At 45.8% G+C, this 15,250-nt stretch overlaps 1 protein-coding gene across 2 annotated transcripts in view; it reads left to right on the top strand.

The window, feature by feature from the left end:
- Positions 1-468: 468 nt before the first annotated feature.
- The window catches only part of RSU1 (Ras suppressor protein 1), a 110,309-nt gene continuing 95,527 nt past the window's right edge, over positions 469-15,250 (top strand). For both annotated transcript variants that reach the window (XM_055805864.1, XM_055805865.1), the window contains exons 1-3: positions 469-626; positions 859-970; positions 12,021-12,071. In XM_055805864.1, coding sequence (XP_055661839.1) covers positions 862-970; positions 12,021-12,071 — 160 coding nt within the window. In that variant the 5' untranslated portion in view covers positions 469-626; positions 859-861. The remainder of the gene's footprint in view (positions 627-858; positions 971-12,020; positions 12,072-15,250) is intronic.

Below are 15,250 nucleotides of genomic sequence, written 5' to 3'. Positions count from 1 at the left end.
CACGGGCTGCCGCTCGCAGCTGCGGCCCGGGCACCGCAGCGCCAACGGGGACGCGCGTTAACCCGCGCTTCGGAGAGACGGCGGCGTAACCGTGCGGGTCTCGCCCTGCCGGGGCGCGGGCCGCGACCCGGTGCCCCCTCCTGCGGCGCCAGCTCCCGCTGCCGGACCACAGCCCCCCGCGCAGGGTTACGCACCTCGGCGGCCCGGCCCCGCCCCGCCCCCCGCGCAGCCGGGACGGCCACGCCCGGCGGCCCCCGCCCCTCGCCGCGCATGCGCTAGAGCCGCAAGCGGAACCCCAGCGGCTTGGGTCCGAAACCCGCTATCACCCGCGGGGCGCGCTTATTGGGCAGAGGCCCTTCCTGCGTCTCCTCCAGCCAATGGCCGGCGGGTCTGCACCGAGGAGGCGCGCTGATTGGTCCGATGTTTTCCGGGCCGTGGGTGGGACCGCTCGGGCGGGCGGCCGCCCCCAGCAGGCGCGGGGAGCGCCCCCGCTTCCCGGGAGGGGTGGCAGCGCGCTTGCGCGCGGGGCGGGGGGAAATGGGGCGTGGCGGGCGCGTGCAGCCGCCGGGAGCCGCCCGCCGGGCTACCGACCGCTGTCCGGCCGCGTCCCGCCACGGCACCGCGCGGTGAGTCGCCCCGGGGGTGGCGGCGGGCCCGTTCCTCCGCCCGGGGGCGGGAGGGCGGCCGGCATCCCGGTCAAGGCTCCGCTGGGCTGGGCAGGGGTGGGTGCGGGGGCCGGGCCGGGCCCCCCCCGGCGGCGCGGAGGGCAACGGGCGGGCTCGCCGCGCTCGGCCCCCTGAGGGCAGGAGCCGGCCCCCGCCGCGGCCGCCTCACGGTGTCCGTTTCTGCCCCGCCCAGACCATGTCCAAGTCGCTGAAGAAGATCGTGGAGGAGAGCAGGGAGAAGGGCCAGCCCGAGGTGGACATGTGCGACCGCGGCATCTCCAACATGCTGGACGTGCCCGGCCTCTGTAGGTACCGGCGGCGCGGGCGGGGCGAGCGCGGAAACTTCCTTATTAGTCCCGGGACGCGCCGGGGGCGCAGCCGGGCCTGGGCGGGGGGGCCCGGACCGCCCCGCGGCCGCGCTGGGGCTGTCCCGAAGCTTTGGGCGTCGGGGGCAGGGGGGGGATTCGGGGCAGGGGGAAACGCTGCTGCCAGCTCCCGACAGCGCCGTGACGAGCCGCGCGTGTGTGCTGGAGAGTCCCTGCTCCGCTGTGTCGTGGGGAGCTGGGGCTGTCACCTCTGCCCGTCTGCCACCCTGCGCGTTCCCTGACCCTCACTGCTGCCGTTATGGCATTTGAGTGATGGGGAGACTCTGCCTCCTGTCCGCGCTGGCCTCTCCCTGCTGCCAAAGCAAACCCACCAGCCAAGTAGCATCTCCGTGGGTTTTTGACAGGGAGTGACAGGCTGGTCTCTGGAGGAGGGTAGGGTAACACTGTGGTACAGATACAGCAATGTCGTACTTTGGGTATTCCATGATTGCATGTGCTCCCAGAACTGTGACAGTACGTTGTTACCGGTATGTTGCATTTACTGTGAATTAACCACAGCAAATGCAGCGTACCAGTAACAACAACTGTCACAGTTCTGGAGAACGTGTGAATGAAGTGCGAGGCAGGTAACTTTGCCTTGCTTTTGCTTTAGTTAAGAGTACATACAATGTTACGGTGCAACTGATAGGCATTGTGTTGTAAGTTGTGACTGGCTGTAGTGTGCCACAGGCAGAAATCTTCCTGAATGCATGATGTAATGAGAAAAAACCAAAATCTAAACGAATCAATGTTCTTGAAACTCCAGCCATATCCTAATTTAGCTCTTTACTATGTTTTTTTAAACTTGATAGCAACCTAGGGAAAACATAGGCCTGCTGCTGAATGAGGTAGGTGCCCTGGTGACGAAGCATACAGAGGTGGTGGAGTTACTGAATGCCATCTTTGCTTCAGTCTTTACTGCTAAAACCACCCCTCAGGAATTCTGAACCCTGGAGGCAGGAGAGAAAATCTGGAGAATGGAAGACTTTCCCTTGGTTGAGGAGAATTGGGTTAGAGATCATTTAGGCAAGCTTGACATGTGCAAATCCAGGGGCTCCAATGGGATGCATCCATGAGCGCTGAGGGAGCTGGCAGATGTTATTGCTAAGCCACTCTCCATCAGCTTTGAGAGGTCATGGAGAACAGGAGAGATGCTTGAGTACTGGAGGAAAGCCAGTGTCACTCCAGCCTTCAAAAGGGGGCAAGAAGAAGGACCCAGGAAACTACAGGCCAGTCAGTCTCACCTCTGTCCCTGGAAAGGTGATGCAGCATCTCATCCTGGAGGTCATTTCTAAGCATGTGGAGGAAAAGAAGGTTATCAGGAGTGGTTAACATGGATTCACCAAGGGGAAACCATGCCTGACCAGCCTGATAGCCTTCTGTGATGGAATGACTGGCTGGGTAGATGAGGGGAGAGCAGTGAATGTTGTCTCGCTTGACCTCAGCAAGGCTTTATGTGTCTCCCATAACACCCTCATAGGTAAGCTCAGGAAGCGTGGAGTTGATGAGTGAGGACAGTGAGGTGGATTGAGAGCTGGCTGAATGGTAGAGCTCGGAGGGCTGTGATCAGCCACACAGAATCTGGCTGGAGGCCTGTAGCCAGCGGTGTGCCCCACAGGTCAGTACTGGGTCCAGTCCTGTTCAACTTATTCAGCAGGGACCTGGATGAAGGGACAGAGTGTACCCTTGGAAGGTCGCTGATGTTAGAAAGCTGGGAGGAGTGGCTGATGCACCAGGAGGCTGCGCTGCCATTCAGCGAGACCTGGGCAGGCTGGAGAGTTGGGTGGCAGTGAACCTGATGAAGTTCAGCAAAGGCAAGTGTAGGGTCCTGCGCCTGGGCAGGAGCAACCCCACGCACCAGCGCAGGCTGGGCCTGACCTGCTGGAAGGCAGCTCTGCAGAGAAGGACCTGGGAGTGCTGGTGGGCAGCAACTTGTGCGTGAGCCAGCAGGGTGCCCTTGTGGCCAAGAAGGCCAGTAGGATCCTGGGGTGTGTTAGGAGGAGCGTGGCCACCAGGTCGAGGGAGGTGATCCTGCCCCTCTACTCTGCTCTGGCGAGGCTGCATCTGCCGTACTGGGCTCCCTGGTTTGAGAGGGAACTGCTGGAGAGGGTCCAGTGGAGGGCTGTGAAGATGAGAGGCCTGGAGCATGTCCCTAATGAGGAAAGGCTGAGAGAGCTGGGCTGTTCAGCCTGGAGAAGAGAAGACAGAGGGGATCTTATCAACGTGTATGTGTATCTTAAGGGCATGTGCCAAGAGGCTGGGGCCAGGCTCTTCAGCAGTGCCCAGCAACAGGACAAGAGGCAATGGGCGCAAACTGAAGTACAAGAAGCTCCCTCTGAGTATGAGGAAGAACTTCTTTACCCTGAGGGTGACGGAGCACTGGAACAGGCTGCCCAGAGAGGATGTGGAGTTCCCTTACCTGGAGATGTTCAAAACCCACCTGGACGTGATTCTGTGCAACCTGCTCTAGGTGAACCTTCTTTAGCAGGAGGTTGGACTAGATGATCCCCAGAGGTCGCTTTCAACCCCAACCCATTCTGTGACATATGAACTCATGTTAAATAGAAAGCTTCACTGTATTTCCATTGGATGAGCAGTTGTTTGAGAGAAAGTAGCGTTTAGCTCTCACTTAACTACAGACTCATTTTCAGAACTGTACTTACCCATTTCAGACAAACTAATGCATTAAGAGTGTGGGGCAGTGACAGGGTACTCTTGCGTTTGTGAAGTAGACATGGTGCCTGCTGTCAGCACTAAGACACAGGACTGATTAGCCAGCTTTGTTCTTTCAAATGGTGGGGATGGGTGGGAAGGTAATGTTAAAGCACATCAGTAATGCTAAAGTAAAAAAAAGCTTTTCTTGTGCAAAGACTGTTCTGGGTTTGTTGTGTAGGCAGGGTCAGGGACCACAGTGTGCGACACTGTGGTCCACAGCTGGACCTTGATACCAAGTTGCTAATCAAGCATCTGAAGCTTTTTTGGCAGGGAGATCCCTACATGAAGTGTAGACTTGTTGGTACCCTAGTCACACTGCATCAGAGAGGTCTCTGTGCAGATAGTCTTGGTGCATACCATGTGACTTGGTTTGTGTGGGGACTTGGGGCCTTCTCCAATTTGAGAAGGAAGTTAGGGGAGGGAGCAATGACTGGTTTCTGTTTGGTCAATTGAGACCACTTGTAGCTTCAGGTATTCTGCACTCTGGCAGAGAATTTTTTTTTGTTTATCGCCAAGGTATTTGCCACTTTGCCTCTGGAGAAGGAATAGTTTCCTCCAAATATACCTTAAAAAAAGTAACAAATAGGTATTACCTCTGGATTTTGGGTAACTGTTAGAGAAAATGTTAAACTTGTTTTCTAATCCTCTTATCTGACTCCTAATGGATGATTTTTTCTAGTATAGATCAGGTGTTTTGGGTTTCTCTGGCTCTCAGAACTGGCAGGGAAGCTATATGAGTCTGACTTTGTGCCTTCCCTTCTAGGTGTGTTTGATAGCTTTCCAACGTGTTGCAGTGTTAGAACTTGTCTTTTCAGAAACTTTGGTTTTGGCATGAAATAAAGATCTTTGTTAAAATCAGCCATCATGATTCATGCCTAGTGACAGTTCTTTCACAGTATCTTTCTTCTATGAGGGCCACTTGCAGATGTTCAGAGATTAGAATAAGTTTAGGTTATGATTAGAGGGAACATTTTGGTGGTGATTTCCCTGGTTTTGGCCATTTAAGGACGTTAACTAGGTTGCAGGATATTCCTAAGTTACTGTGGTCAGTAGCCCCTGATAAGGGATTTCATCTCATGTAATAATTTAATGGTTGTGAATGCCCCTCCCACAGTGGCCAGTAACTCTTAAAGTAAGCTGCTCTGTAAAATCAAGAAAGGACCAAGCCTTGTCCCACTGCATATTTGAGTACTTGCTGCAGAGTGGCAGGGCAGTGGATTCATACTTAAGCTTTCTTTAACTTAATGCACATAGAGTTAATGCAGACACAAGGGTTTGGAACAGTGCACCGTGTAGCATCTGCTCAGTGTGCCAATCCTCTTCCTTCAGGTGCAGACCTAATCTTGTCGTGTGTGTTTAAAGAAGAAAAATCCTAAGTGATCATAGAAAACTGGTGTTATATGGGGGTAGAGAGAGGAGAAAAGGGAAAGGGGAATATATGCCCTGACTTGGATAGGGTTCTCTTTGCAGTCTAGTGAATGACTTGCTACGGTACAGGGCAGCCACTCGTACTTTCTTTTAGTTTGACTTCCACCTTCTGTAGCAGCTGTGGGAGAGGCAAAACAGACCAAACTTGCCTTTGTCAGATACCAATGTATCTTTCCACGTCCAGGTGAAATACCTTTCCTAGCTGGATGGAGATTGACACTCTGTATTTGAAACTATCTTCAGCTAGCTTAGACCTAGAAGCTTGACAACCTCTACATCTCTTCCTGCTTCTGTGTTTAGTAAAGGGAGAGGGGAGTTACCAGCTTGTTTAAAACGTGGTGTTCAGATTTACGAAGAAGAGTTCAGGAGTTCCTGAACCACCGCTTGCTCAGGAGTTCATGAATGCCATTAGCAGCTGAGTTCTATTTTTGGAATATTCCTCAAATCCAGCCACTTCCGTGTTTTCTCCTAATGACTTAAAAGTACAAACTAGAATTGTGCTACAGGCTTTCAGGGCACCTGAATTTTTGAGGCTTTCAGAAATGTAGTATGATAACTCTTTTCAAAGATTTTCTATAGGAAAAAAAGGTTTCATTTGTGACTAAAAATATCCCTTTATCTAGGTGTTCTGTGCTTTAGCTCATCATAATAAGGCAAAGACCATGTGAAACAGTTTTAAACTTTAAAGGCTTTTCTTATTGTTCTAGCATGCGATAAAACAAGTGTTATACCATTTGTGAGCACAGCTATGCTATAGTGGTGCATCCATACATGAATAGTCTCAGAAAGTGTCTTTCCCTATGGAAGTGGTCTAATGTATTGGGTTTTTTTTTAATTCCATGTAGTAAAATAAATAGAGCATATTTGTTTACAAAGCAGTCAGCATGGAGAGGTAATGATAGAGAGCATTAATGTATGTCCTGTAGCGTGGACAGTCAAGTTCAGGAAATAGGGCATGCCTTTTCCCTAGCTTGATGGTTAGGGTGTTTATTGGTAGGACTTTAAACAGCCATCAACAATTATGGAATTGTTCTTGGAGTAGGGCCTGGTCTCTAATCTCTCATTTATGTATCTTTAAGTGATTGATATGGAGAAGCTATGAATTAAGGAATTATTTTGGCCAAATAACTTGAAGACATCTGCTGTTCTGTAGTCTTGTCAGGGAAGGAATATTGGATGAAATCCTGTTTACTCTGTAAGTGTTAATTTGCTCTCGTTATCATTCCATCTGTAAGCTATTCATATCTTACATAAGTACATGCTGGTGTGGTAGGAATTAACATGCCTGGAATTAATTATCAGAAAGTTAATGTTGATACAGTTGTCCGCTCCTAAAATAACTAAAGCACAGAAGATGGAGGGGCAGGCTACTTGTAAGTCATTTTGTACGATACTGCAATGCTCGTGCTGCATTAGCTTCCTCCAACGGCATGGACAATGTCTTATCTTGGTTCAGCAAGGTCTCTGGAGTCTTCCTGTTTTGGCTTTGTTTTTTCCTTTTAAAGAAATATAATTAAGGCAAGTCTTGTGATATAAATATTTATATGTAAAGCTGACTTGCAGTGCATAGCAGCACTATATGAAAAGGCTTGATACTAAGGCCAAAAGGGAAAAGCTGAAGTATTCTTCCCTTGACCCACTCCATTTCAAAGCAATAGTAATGAGAATTTATAGTTACTATGCAAGTAAATTGCTCTGGCAAACGGTAGTGTCCTGAAACTCAAACTTCTGTGTGGATGGATATTGGTGTGTTCTTGAAATCAAACTAATTCATTGGCTGTATGCTAATTACTGTAACGTTAACAAGGCATATGAGGTCTTGCAGTCCTCAAGGACCTGCTTCTTGGCGTCTAGGGGCTCCCCTGGTGGCATCATAGAGAGGTTATAGTACTTCTTCTGTGGGAATTGCAGTGCCTTTTGGATCTCAGGGGATGGCACTCAGGGTGGATTCTCTGACCTGTTGAGTGATCCTCAGCGAGTGAGTCCTGCTAGTTATGCTTACCTGAGCTGCGTATATCCAAAGCAAAATGGCCCCACCGGGCCCCTTTCCGCCTTCTAGATGTTACTTGGGAATCTTAATTAGTTGCTTAAGACAGATGCCTTTAGTAGAAGAGCTGATAATTTAGTTGTCATGCAGAATTGACTTTATATATAGGATGAGGAAAGCCACAGTCAGCTGTTCCCACAGCACAGTCCTTTTCACAGGAGTAGGCGAGTGGCAGCGTCCTGAAAAACGTGTTATTTCCAGAGGCTGGCTGTTTCCACACAGGTCAGTTTAATGGAAGTGAGCAAATTCCCCTCCTTGTAAGTAGTGACCAAATACCACTTTATATCTAGTCTTCCTTTCCTAAAATGCTTGTAAATCTGTGTCTGAACTGGTAGTAGCTGTGGACCTTTCAAGACTGAAAAATCTTTTTTGTATCGATATGGCTAAAATGCTGCTGGAAGTAGTCCAGAGCACAGATGCCTGAACCTCTGCTCTTTTCAACATCATATGAGGATGTTGCCTTTTCATTTCTTCAGGGCACTTCGGCCTGCTTTGCAGGTCAAAGATGCAGTGGGGTTCTTTGTCACATGGATAGTGGGCTTTAGTCAAATTTGGACAGTAAAGTCCAGATTTAAATGTCTTTGGTCTAGGGATTTTAGGGATTTTGGCCTTGAAATTGTTGATGTTGGGACTTCGTTCTGTATAGACAGACATGTGAGAAGAAACCCTTCTGAAAATATACTCAGTTGAAGAAGACAGTGATATGACAAATTAGGAGAGGGAGTAGTGAGAATAATGCTTGTAAGATTATGTTGTTAAAGGCCAGCAGTACACATGGCTTGATGGTTTATTCAGCAGGTTTACCTTTAAAAACGAGATATGCAGAGAACTTTGTATGATACTTAAATTCAGCAGCGAGTTTGATGTTAAGAAGACCTGAGTCTATAGCCCCAAAGCTTAACTGCCCTTAAGTAAGCATCCTCACTTCCTATGTGTAGAAATTAGGAAGTCATGTCAGGAAAGGGTCACCATATGCGTACACATGGATTAGATCATCGTCTGTCTCAGTTATCTATTAGTAAAACACTTCCTTTTCTCACTTTTGTTTCTTGGTTCAGTCTCTAAGAGATCCAAAGCAGGTACTGGCATGTGTGCTGCTGTCTAGCACTCAGTGCAGTTCAGTGACTTTGTACTTCTGTGGTGCAAGTCAGTCATGTGAAAGTAGTGTCTCCTTCTAAGCTGTTTTCTTGCAGGAGTTAGAAATATTATTTGATATCTTTTTTCTTTGAATTAAATCTTGAGCTCAGAAACTGAAAATCCTAAATGCTACCTTTAGTCTCTATGAGTTGTCGTTCTGATTTGTATGCTTTAAATGGTTGTTTCACTGAGCGGGGTGGGGTGGGATCAGGACTGCTTCCTCACCACTACCTTGAAGAGTTTTATTTCGATAACCTTGGACATGTCAAGCCTTAGTGTCAACAAATAATCATTCATAGAAATCATATCCTCTTCACAGAAGAGGTAGTTCAAAGTCGGAAAAGAGTTGAGAAAGGCCTATCAAATTTAGTTCATATATATATGTGAACCTTTCCTCATGTAGTTTCTCAGTTGGTCTATCTGCTTATTAAGAGGTACATGATGGGGGTTGCTGGGTTTAGTTGAACAAAGTCCATTATGGACTCAAACAAAGGAAAGAACAGATTATCTGAATTTTGGATTCTGGCCTGAAGCTGGCAAAGCTCAAGGCAAAACTAGAATGAACTATCAAGGCCACAGAATTGTGGTGACAGGTGTCTTTGTTCTGCTTTAATAAACCAAAGGAAGGATCAACTTCAAAGGAAAAAAGAAATAGTGCAAAAGTTCTCTTGGAACTGACTCTGTGCCTGGCCACCTGATTTGACTTCCCAGTCCCTGCACCTGCAGTTCAGCAAGGATGTTGCAAACCTTTGCCTGGCAGCAGCAATGCAGGGGTCCCACCTGGTAGGAGGCCAGTTGTCTGTTGTGCTCAGGGTGAGGTGCTGATTTTTTAGCGTGGAGGTGAGGTAGTGAGAGTTGGTTGTCTTCTGCTGCCATAGTTCAACGTCTCTGCTTTAAACCCCAATCTTAAAGTGAGGTGGAAGCAACTTTATACAGTATCAAAAAACAATAATAGATTTTTTTGAAAATGCAGATTAAACAAAATCTTTACATTCTGATACGACTGTCATGGGAAGGGCAAAGGAGAAATTCTGAAATGTTCCTGTACCCCAGATCTTCAAGAACAAAGCTGGAATGCCATTTCCTGGTTCTGATGCCAGCAGCCAGAGCCCAGCTCTTTGCAATGTGCCACACTTCAGCCTTAAAGGCACTCTTCAGCATCCTTAATGTGGAAAGCTGCCCGGCATGCAGGCGTGGTGGCTGGTAAAGGCACCGTGATGTAGCTAGTCTTCACCGCTGCCACTGTGAGACAGACTGAGAGTACAAAGCTGATGGAAGACTTTGGTACATGCTGTGTGCTTTTTTCCTGCCTTTTTGATAACCTAGGATTTTATTTGAACGTTTGAGGCTTAAGGAAGATACTACTTGACTAATTGGACATTTCCTTTATTGGCTTATGAGAGCGAAAAGGGCCCTCTTGGACGGGAGGCCATTACGTTGGTAGGCACACAAGCCGTTTGAGTTGTAATGACAATGTCCATTACTCTCCTTGTGGGCTAGGAGGAAACAGGCTAGGGCAGAGTAGGCAACTCCACTGCCTGGCAGGAAAAAGATTGTGTCTCTTTTAATACAGTAGAGCAAGGCTGATTTCTTGTTGATGCTGGTGAGTCTAGGCAAAGCCTCAGAACTCTGGAATGGCTTGTTTCTTAAGTTAAATGCAGGAAAAGGTGTATTTTCCTGGCATTATTGGTGTCAGTTTGGATCTGGCTCTGACCTAGATTAAGGTGCCTTGGAGCTGGAGTTGCCAGACTAGAGCACTTCTCAGGATGCCAGCTGGTAGGGTTGCCCTTATGGTGTTGTGTTCTTACTAGTCAGGGTTGGATATAAAGGGCCCATGGAATGTTGACTTTTGCTGATTGTCACAGCTATAAAATACCTAAACCAAGAGAAATAAATGCATAAGGAGTCCTTAGGCATTTATTCACAAGCTTGTAACTATCTCTAGCATGTTCTCTCTTTTTTTTTTTTTTTGGTGTAATTTGCATTCCTATATTTAGCTATATGTGCAAGTAATCAATAGTGTTAAATGGTTGCTTACGGTTCAGATGCTGATGTGTCTTTCGTGTTTTACTGCTTGGAGCTCTTTGTGCAGGCTGCTGTTCTTGTCTGCCCTTTAGTGCTGGTTTTTCTACAATACTCTTACAGACTTTGTATGGGCTTCTTTCTCTGTCCTGTTCTGCTTTGTGAGGTGGTGCAAGCAGTACTTGGAGTGCTCATATTTTAGGAGAAATTCAGGATGGGTGCACTGTTTCTTCCTTTCTCCTCCCTGCCTTTCCTTCCTCCACAACCTGCAGTCGCACAGGGAACTGTGGTGATGCTTCTCTTTCGTTTTTTTTTTTTTTTTTTTGTTGGTTTTTTTGTTTTGTTTTGTTTTGTTTTTTTTAAGACTGAACTTTCCGATCCATTTCTGCCTTTGAGTGACTGCTTTCATTCTGCTAACAGGTTATATTTGCCTGTGGTAGGTAAGTTATGAGCTTTCAAGGGTTAGCTGAAACAGGTTGCTATATCACTACTTAAAAGCTCTCCAAGCTCTTTCCTCCAAGTTGCAGTTTAGTGAGTATTGATTAGCGTGGCCAGTTTTCACCCATGCTCACCAGGATATCTTTGTTCCCAAAGGCAGCAAGACCTCTGTGGGATGTCTCTGGACTAATGTTAGTGATGTTCATTAATCAAGGAAAGCTCTGAGGGATGAGAGAGGTAGCACTACAACTGTCCTTCAGGCTGGAGAAGTTCCCAACTGCGTAGGAGGTCCAGCCGGGTGGTTCCTAGAGCTGTTCTGAAGTGGCTACACTGGAAGTAAGGAAAAGGTGTAGGGGAGGAAAATCTCTCCGTTTTTCTAGTGCAACAAACCCTTTTATGGGGAAGGGAAAAAAGTTTAAGAACACTTTCAAGGTGTGAGTTTCTCCCCTGTCTATTTAGGATATTTTTCTGATCAGATACCATTGTCAATTACAGGCTTTGGAGCTTCAAGGGAAAGCGGTGTTGTGGCGGGTGGAGGTAGGCAAGAAGCGATGTAAAGGACGAAGAAGTGTAGAGGGAGTGCCGGTCTCTGTAGCTCCCCTATGCCCCACGCCTGTTTGTTCAATAAGGTGGAATCTGAGGGACTTTGATCAATTGGGTCATTCGTTTAATTTGAATAAATATTTCATGTTGTTACCTGGCCGTTCAACATGCAACAATGATGCTAGTCTGCTGCTGTCCTTTGTGGATGTGAGGTTGTAAATGCAGCTGTTGGTACTTGGGACTTAAATCTAGCAGTGATTTGATAGTGAATTTGGAATATGTGGAAATGTAAGTGCTTGTGTGGCTTGTGTTCTGTTGGGTTAAATGTTTGAGTACCTATCAGTTTTCGCTTGGGAAGCATTCAAAGGTTGGAAATGAGAAAAGTGTTTATGAGTCCGGAACCAAACTTCTGCTGGGAGGCACCAGTACTTACTGCTCCAGTTGTGTTTGATGCAGTAACAGAAAGGTGAAGTAAAGAGGCAGAGTAGTAGCTGGCTATGTCCTGAAGTCTTGAGCTTGTCTTGTTTATTGTGTTATTGTACATGGATCTGGGGTTACTGGAGCAGAGGGAATAACTTGCCTCTTTTTTTTTTAGGCTGAAAAAGATACAAACTCCCTGTTGCCATGTCTGTAAATGAACTTCTCTCTCTTCACTTGCAGTTACGTTGTCTCATATCACCCAGCTGGTTCTGAGTCACAACAAGCTCACAAGTAAGTATACTTCTGTTTTCAGACTTCATTACCCACAGTTGAGCAATGTTGAAAAGCTGACACTGCTAGTTTGGTGTTTTGTTTATAGACTGCAATGTCACTGTTCAGAGTGCTTCTTGGTGAAGCATTTTGTTAAAAATAAAGAGGTTAAGGATGTGACTTAGCAGCTATGTTCAACATGCCTTTCCAACTTCACTACAGATCTGCCATGTACCTGGAAGATCTGTAATTCTGTCTTGTTACCAGTTCAGCCGAGAATCCATTCCCTGCCATGGCTCTGAAATCCTTATGTTTAGGTGAAGACTTATGCATTTTATTTTTAACTGTACCAGAAATGATAGAGTTTGCATTTTAGTAGACGGATAATTAATTTGACCGAAGACAAGTGAGAACAAATTACAACTCTGCATTATATCTATAACGAAACATGTGAGCAAGGCCAACTGAATGTGAGCTTTGGGCATGAAAGTCAAGCAGTCAACTTCTGTCAAAACCAAGCTTTTGAGTATAAGCTGTCATGCTTGTGCTGCACACTTCAGTTATTACCTTGTGGATCCTACTTCCCATAGTAAAGAAGCTCTTAAGTGAGGTGATGGTGAATAGCATGTCACAAGAGCAACGTAAGTGTGAGATGAGACTTAGTGGAGGCAGATATCAGACTGATTTTTGCAAGGCAAAAAAATTGGGTTTTTGTAGGAGCATGCTTCAGGCTTACCCATCAGTGACTTGTGCAAATGTTCCTGCTTCTTGGTTGTTGAAATACAAGCAGTGAGTTTCATCTAAACCTTGTTACTATGAATCATCTAAAAGGAAAAGAAGTGTTGGTTTTGTTGATGTTCTGCTTGTCCTTGTCTGCGCTCTGCCTTTGCCAGTGGATTGCTATCTCAACCAGTCCTTCCTTTTTTTGGAACTGAATTTTTTAAGAGTATGTGAAATAGGGAGGTGAATGGAACCTCCAAAGGGGGTGCATGTTGAGGAGCTGACTAGGTAGGTGCTTTGGCTTGTATCAGACTATACCTGAGGAAGCCTTTACAAATTGAGATGGGTTTAAAGAAAAAAAAAAAAACAGCAACCAAAAACTACAAACCAACCAACTGATAAAATCCAACATATCAAACTTTAAACTACTTGCTGCATGAGCTGTAAGATGGTATGTGCTATTTAAAACATGTATTAACGCAAAAATCTCACTTAAGGCTCTAAACATTTGCAGAGGATTAAGCATGAGGAAAAAATGAAAATATTCTTAGATTCTAGCACATAAACATTTCTTCTCTGGATGCAGTTTATTGGGTACTAATGTATATCTTAAAGGGTTTGTAGCATTAGTGAATAGATAAAATTATGGACACTATGTGAGTGGCTGTGAGAGGTATGAATTAGTTATTCTAGGCCCCGCTTCTGATTGCGTAGTGTCCTCTAGACCGGCATCTTGCCATTTGTTTTTGTCCCTATAAGACATCTCTCTTTATAAATATGACCAGCAATGTACAGCCATCTAACATGTAAACGATCACCAGTGGGTAAATTCAGGGGCAAATTCAGGCAGGGAGAATCATAAGCATTAACCACACAGCTCTACCTGTGGTTTAGGAGGTCATGGAGTTACCAATAGCTGCTTTGGGAAACCATTATGGTAAACTTGCTTTGGGCGTATTGCCCTCTGGCATCTGTTATCAGCCACTGATGGAACTGGGTTACAGGGCCACCCAGCTGGTGGCTTTTGCGTTCCCTCAGGTCACTGCAAGGAGACACCTGTCTCTGAACTTGAGCTGCTTAAAAGCTAGGTAGTTAGTTGTATCTAGCCACTTCATCTTTTTCTGCAGCTTTTGGAGGGCTGCAGGCACCCTGAGGTAGCAGTTCATTCTGCACACTCTGTCTGTTGCTTGTGGTCAGACAACTCATCCGATTTGGGTACCTAGTGCTGTGAGGCAGAATTTCTCTCTAGCGTCGATTATTTGTGCTGGTGTCATCTTTCTGTATGGCTGCTTGCCTGGCACAAGGATGAAACAGGTTGTAAGCATTACTCTTGGTAAACTTGACTATTCTTTCTTTGGGATTTGCAAAAATCCTACAACTTTGAAAGGTAACAGACTTTCAAGGACTTAATCTCCCTGTGATACCTTAAAAATCTTAAATGTAGCTTAAGGGTGAGTTCAGCTGAACACACGACTGTCTGGGTAGGTAGCAGATACCTACCTTGCTCTGAGGAAGAGAAGACAGGCTGAAACTCTTGCAAAGAGACTTGAATCATGGTACCTTGGCTGTCTGAGAACTGAGCCTGTGGAGGGTTACGTGCTTCTGCATGAGCACCAGAACTCAAGCTAAGTAACCAGCCGATGTCCTAGCTATGAGTTCTAGCTGTAGACCAGACTAGGGGAGGAAAAAGATAGGGTAATAAGAGGTGTCCAAGAAGCATGTGTTCAGGGTGACTTTATTAAAGAAAGATTGGGAGTTCACCATTTGTTTAAAGTAGCTTCATTTTTCAGAATAACAGTTTAAGGATTGCCACTACTATAAAATTGTATTTATGTTAATTCTCAAATTTTAATTACTTTTTTCTTCTAAAGTAGCCCTTAGATCAGCAGTCTGCAAGTGTATCTGTTCACTCAGCCAAGGGATTCTGTTAGCCTTTCTAACTGCTGTGTTTGGGTTTCTTTTGTGGGAAGGTAAAACCACTGCTTCTCCCCAGAAGTAACTCATCAAGTCTGAAACTTACTATTCTTTCACAAATTGATGTAGACATTTAAATAGACAGCACACATTTTTAAAAGGCTAAATTTCAAGTTCATATTCTCGTATTTGACACTGTTGACCTAATCTTTTAAGCTGTGTAATTAATTGTCTTAGCAGATTGTTCTTAAAATGACTAGGAAGCTGGTGGCAGTGACACTTGACATACTACACTAAGGTCATATTAGCATCTTCTACTAGTTTTCTGCCATTTAAATGAGTGTTCCCCTTGCTTTTTTTTCTGCTGTTTAGAGTAAATATGTCTATCTGGAAGAATAAATACATGTAAAAACAGGATATGCATATTTTTATGTAACCACAGTTCATATTTTTGCTAGCAAACTCTTAAAAGTAAAGTCTCATTAGCAAGTACGAGGACTGCACTATTAAATCCATCATACTGCTTAGAATATTTTTGTGGCATCCTTTTTGTTAATGTTTTTAGT

The sequence above is a fragment of the Falco peregrinus genome, chromosome 5 (genome assembly GCF_023634155.1).
Source record: "Falco peregrinus isolate bFalPer1 chromosome 5, bFalPer1.pri, whole genome shotgun sequence".
In the NCBI taxonomy this organism is placed as follows: domain Eukaryota; kingdom Metazoa; phylum Chordata; class Aves; order Falconiformes; family Falconidae; genus Falco; species Falco peregrinus.
The sequence above is the reverse complement of the archived record's forward strand: the minus strand, read 5'-3'. Positions and strand labels throughout refer to the sequence as shown.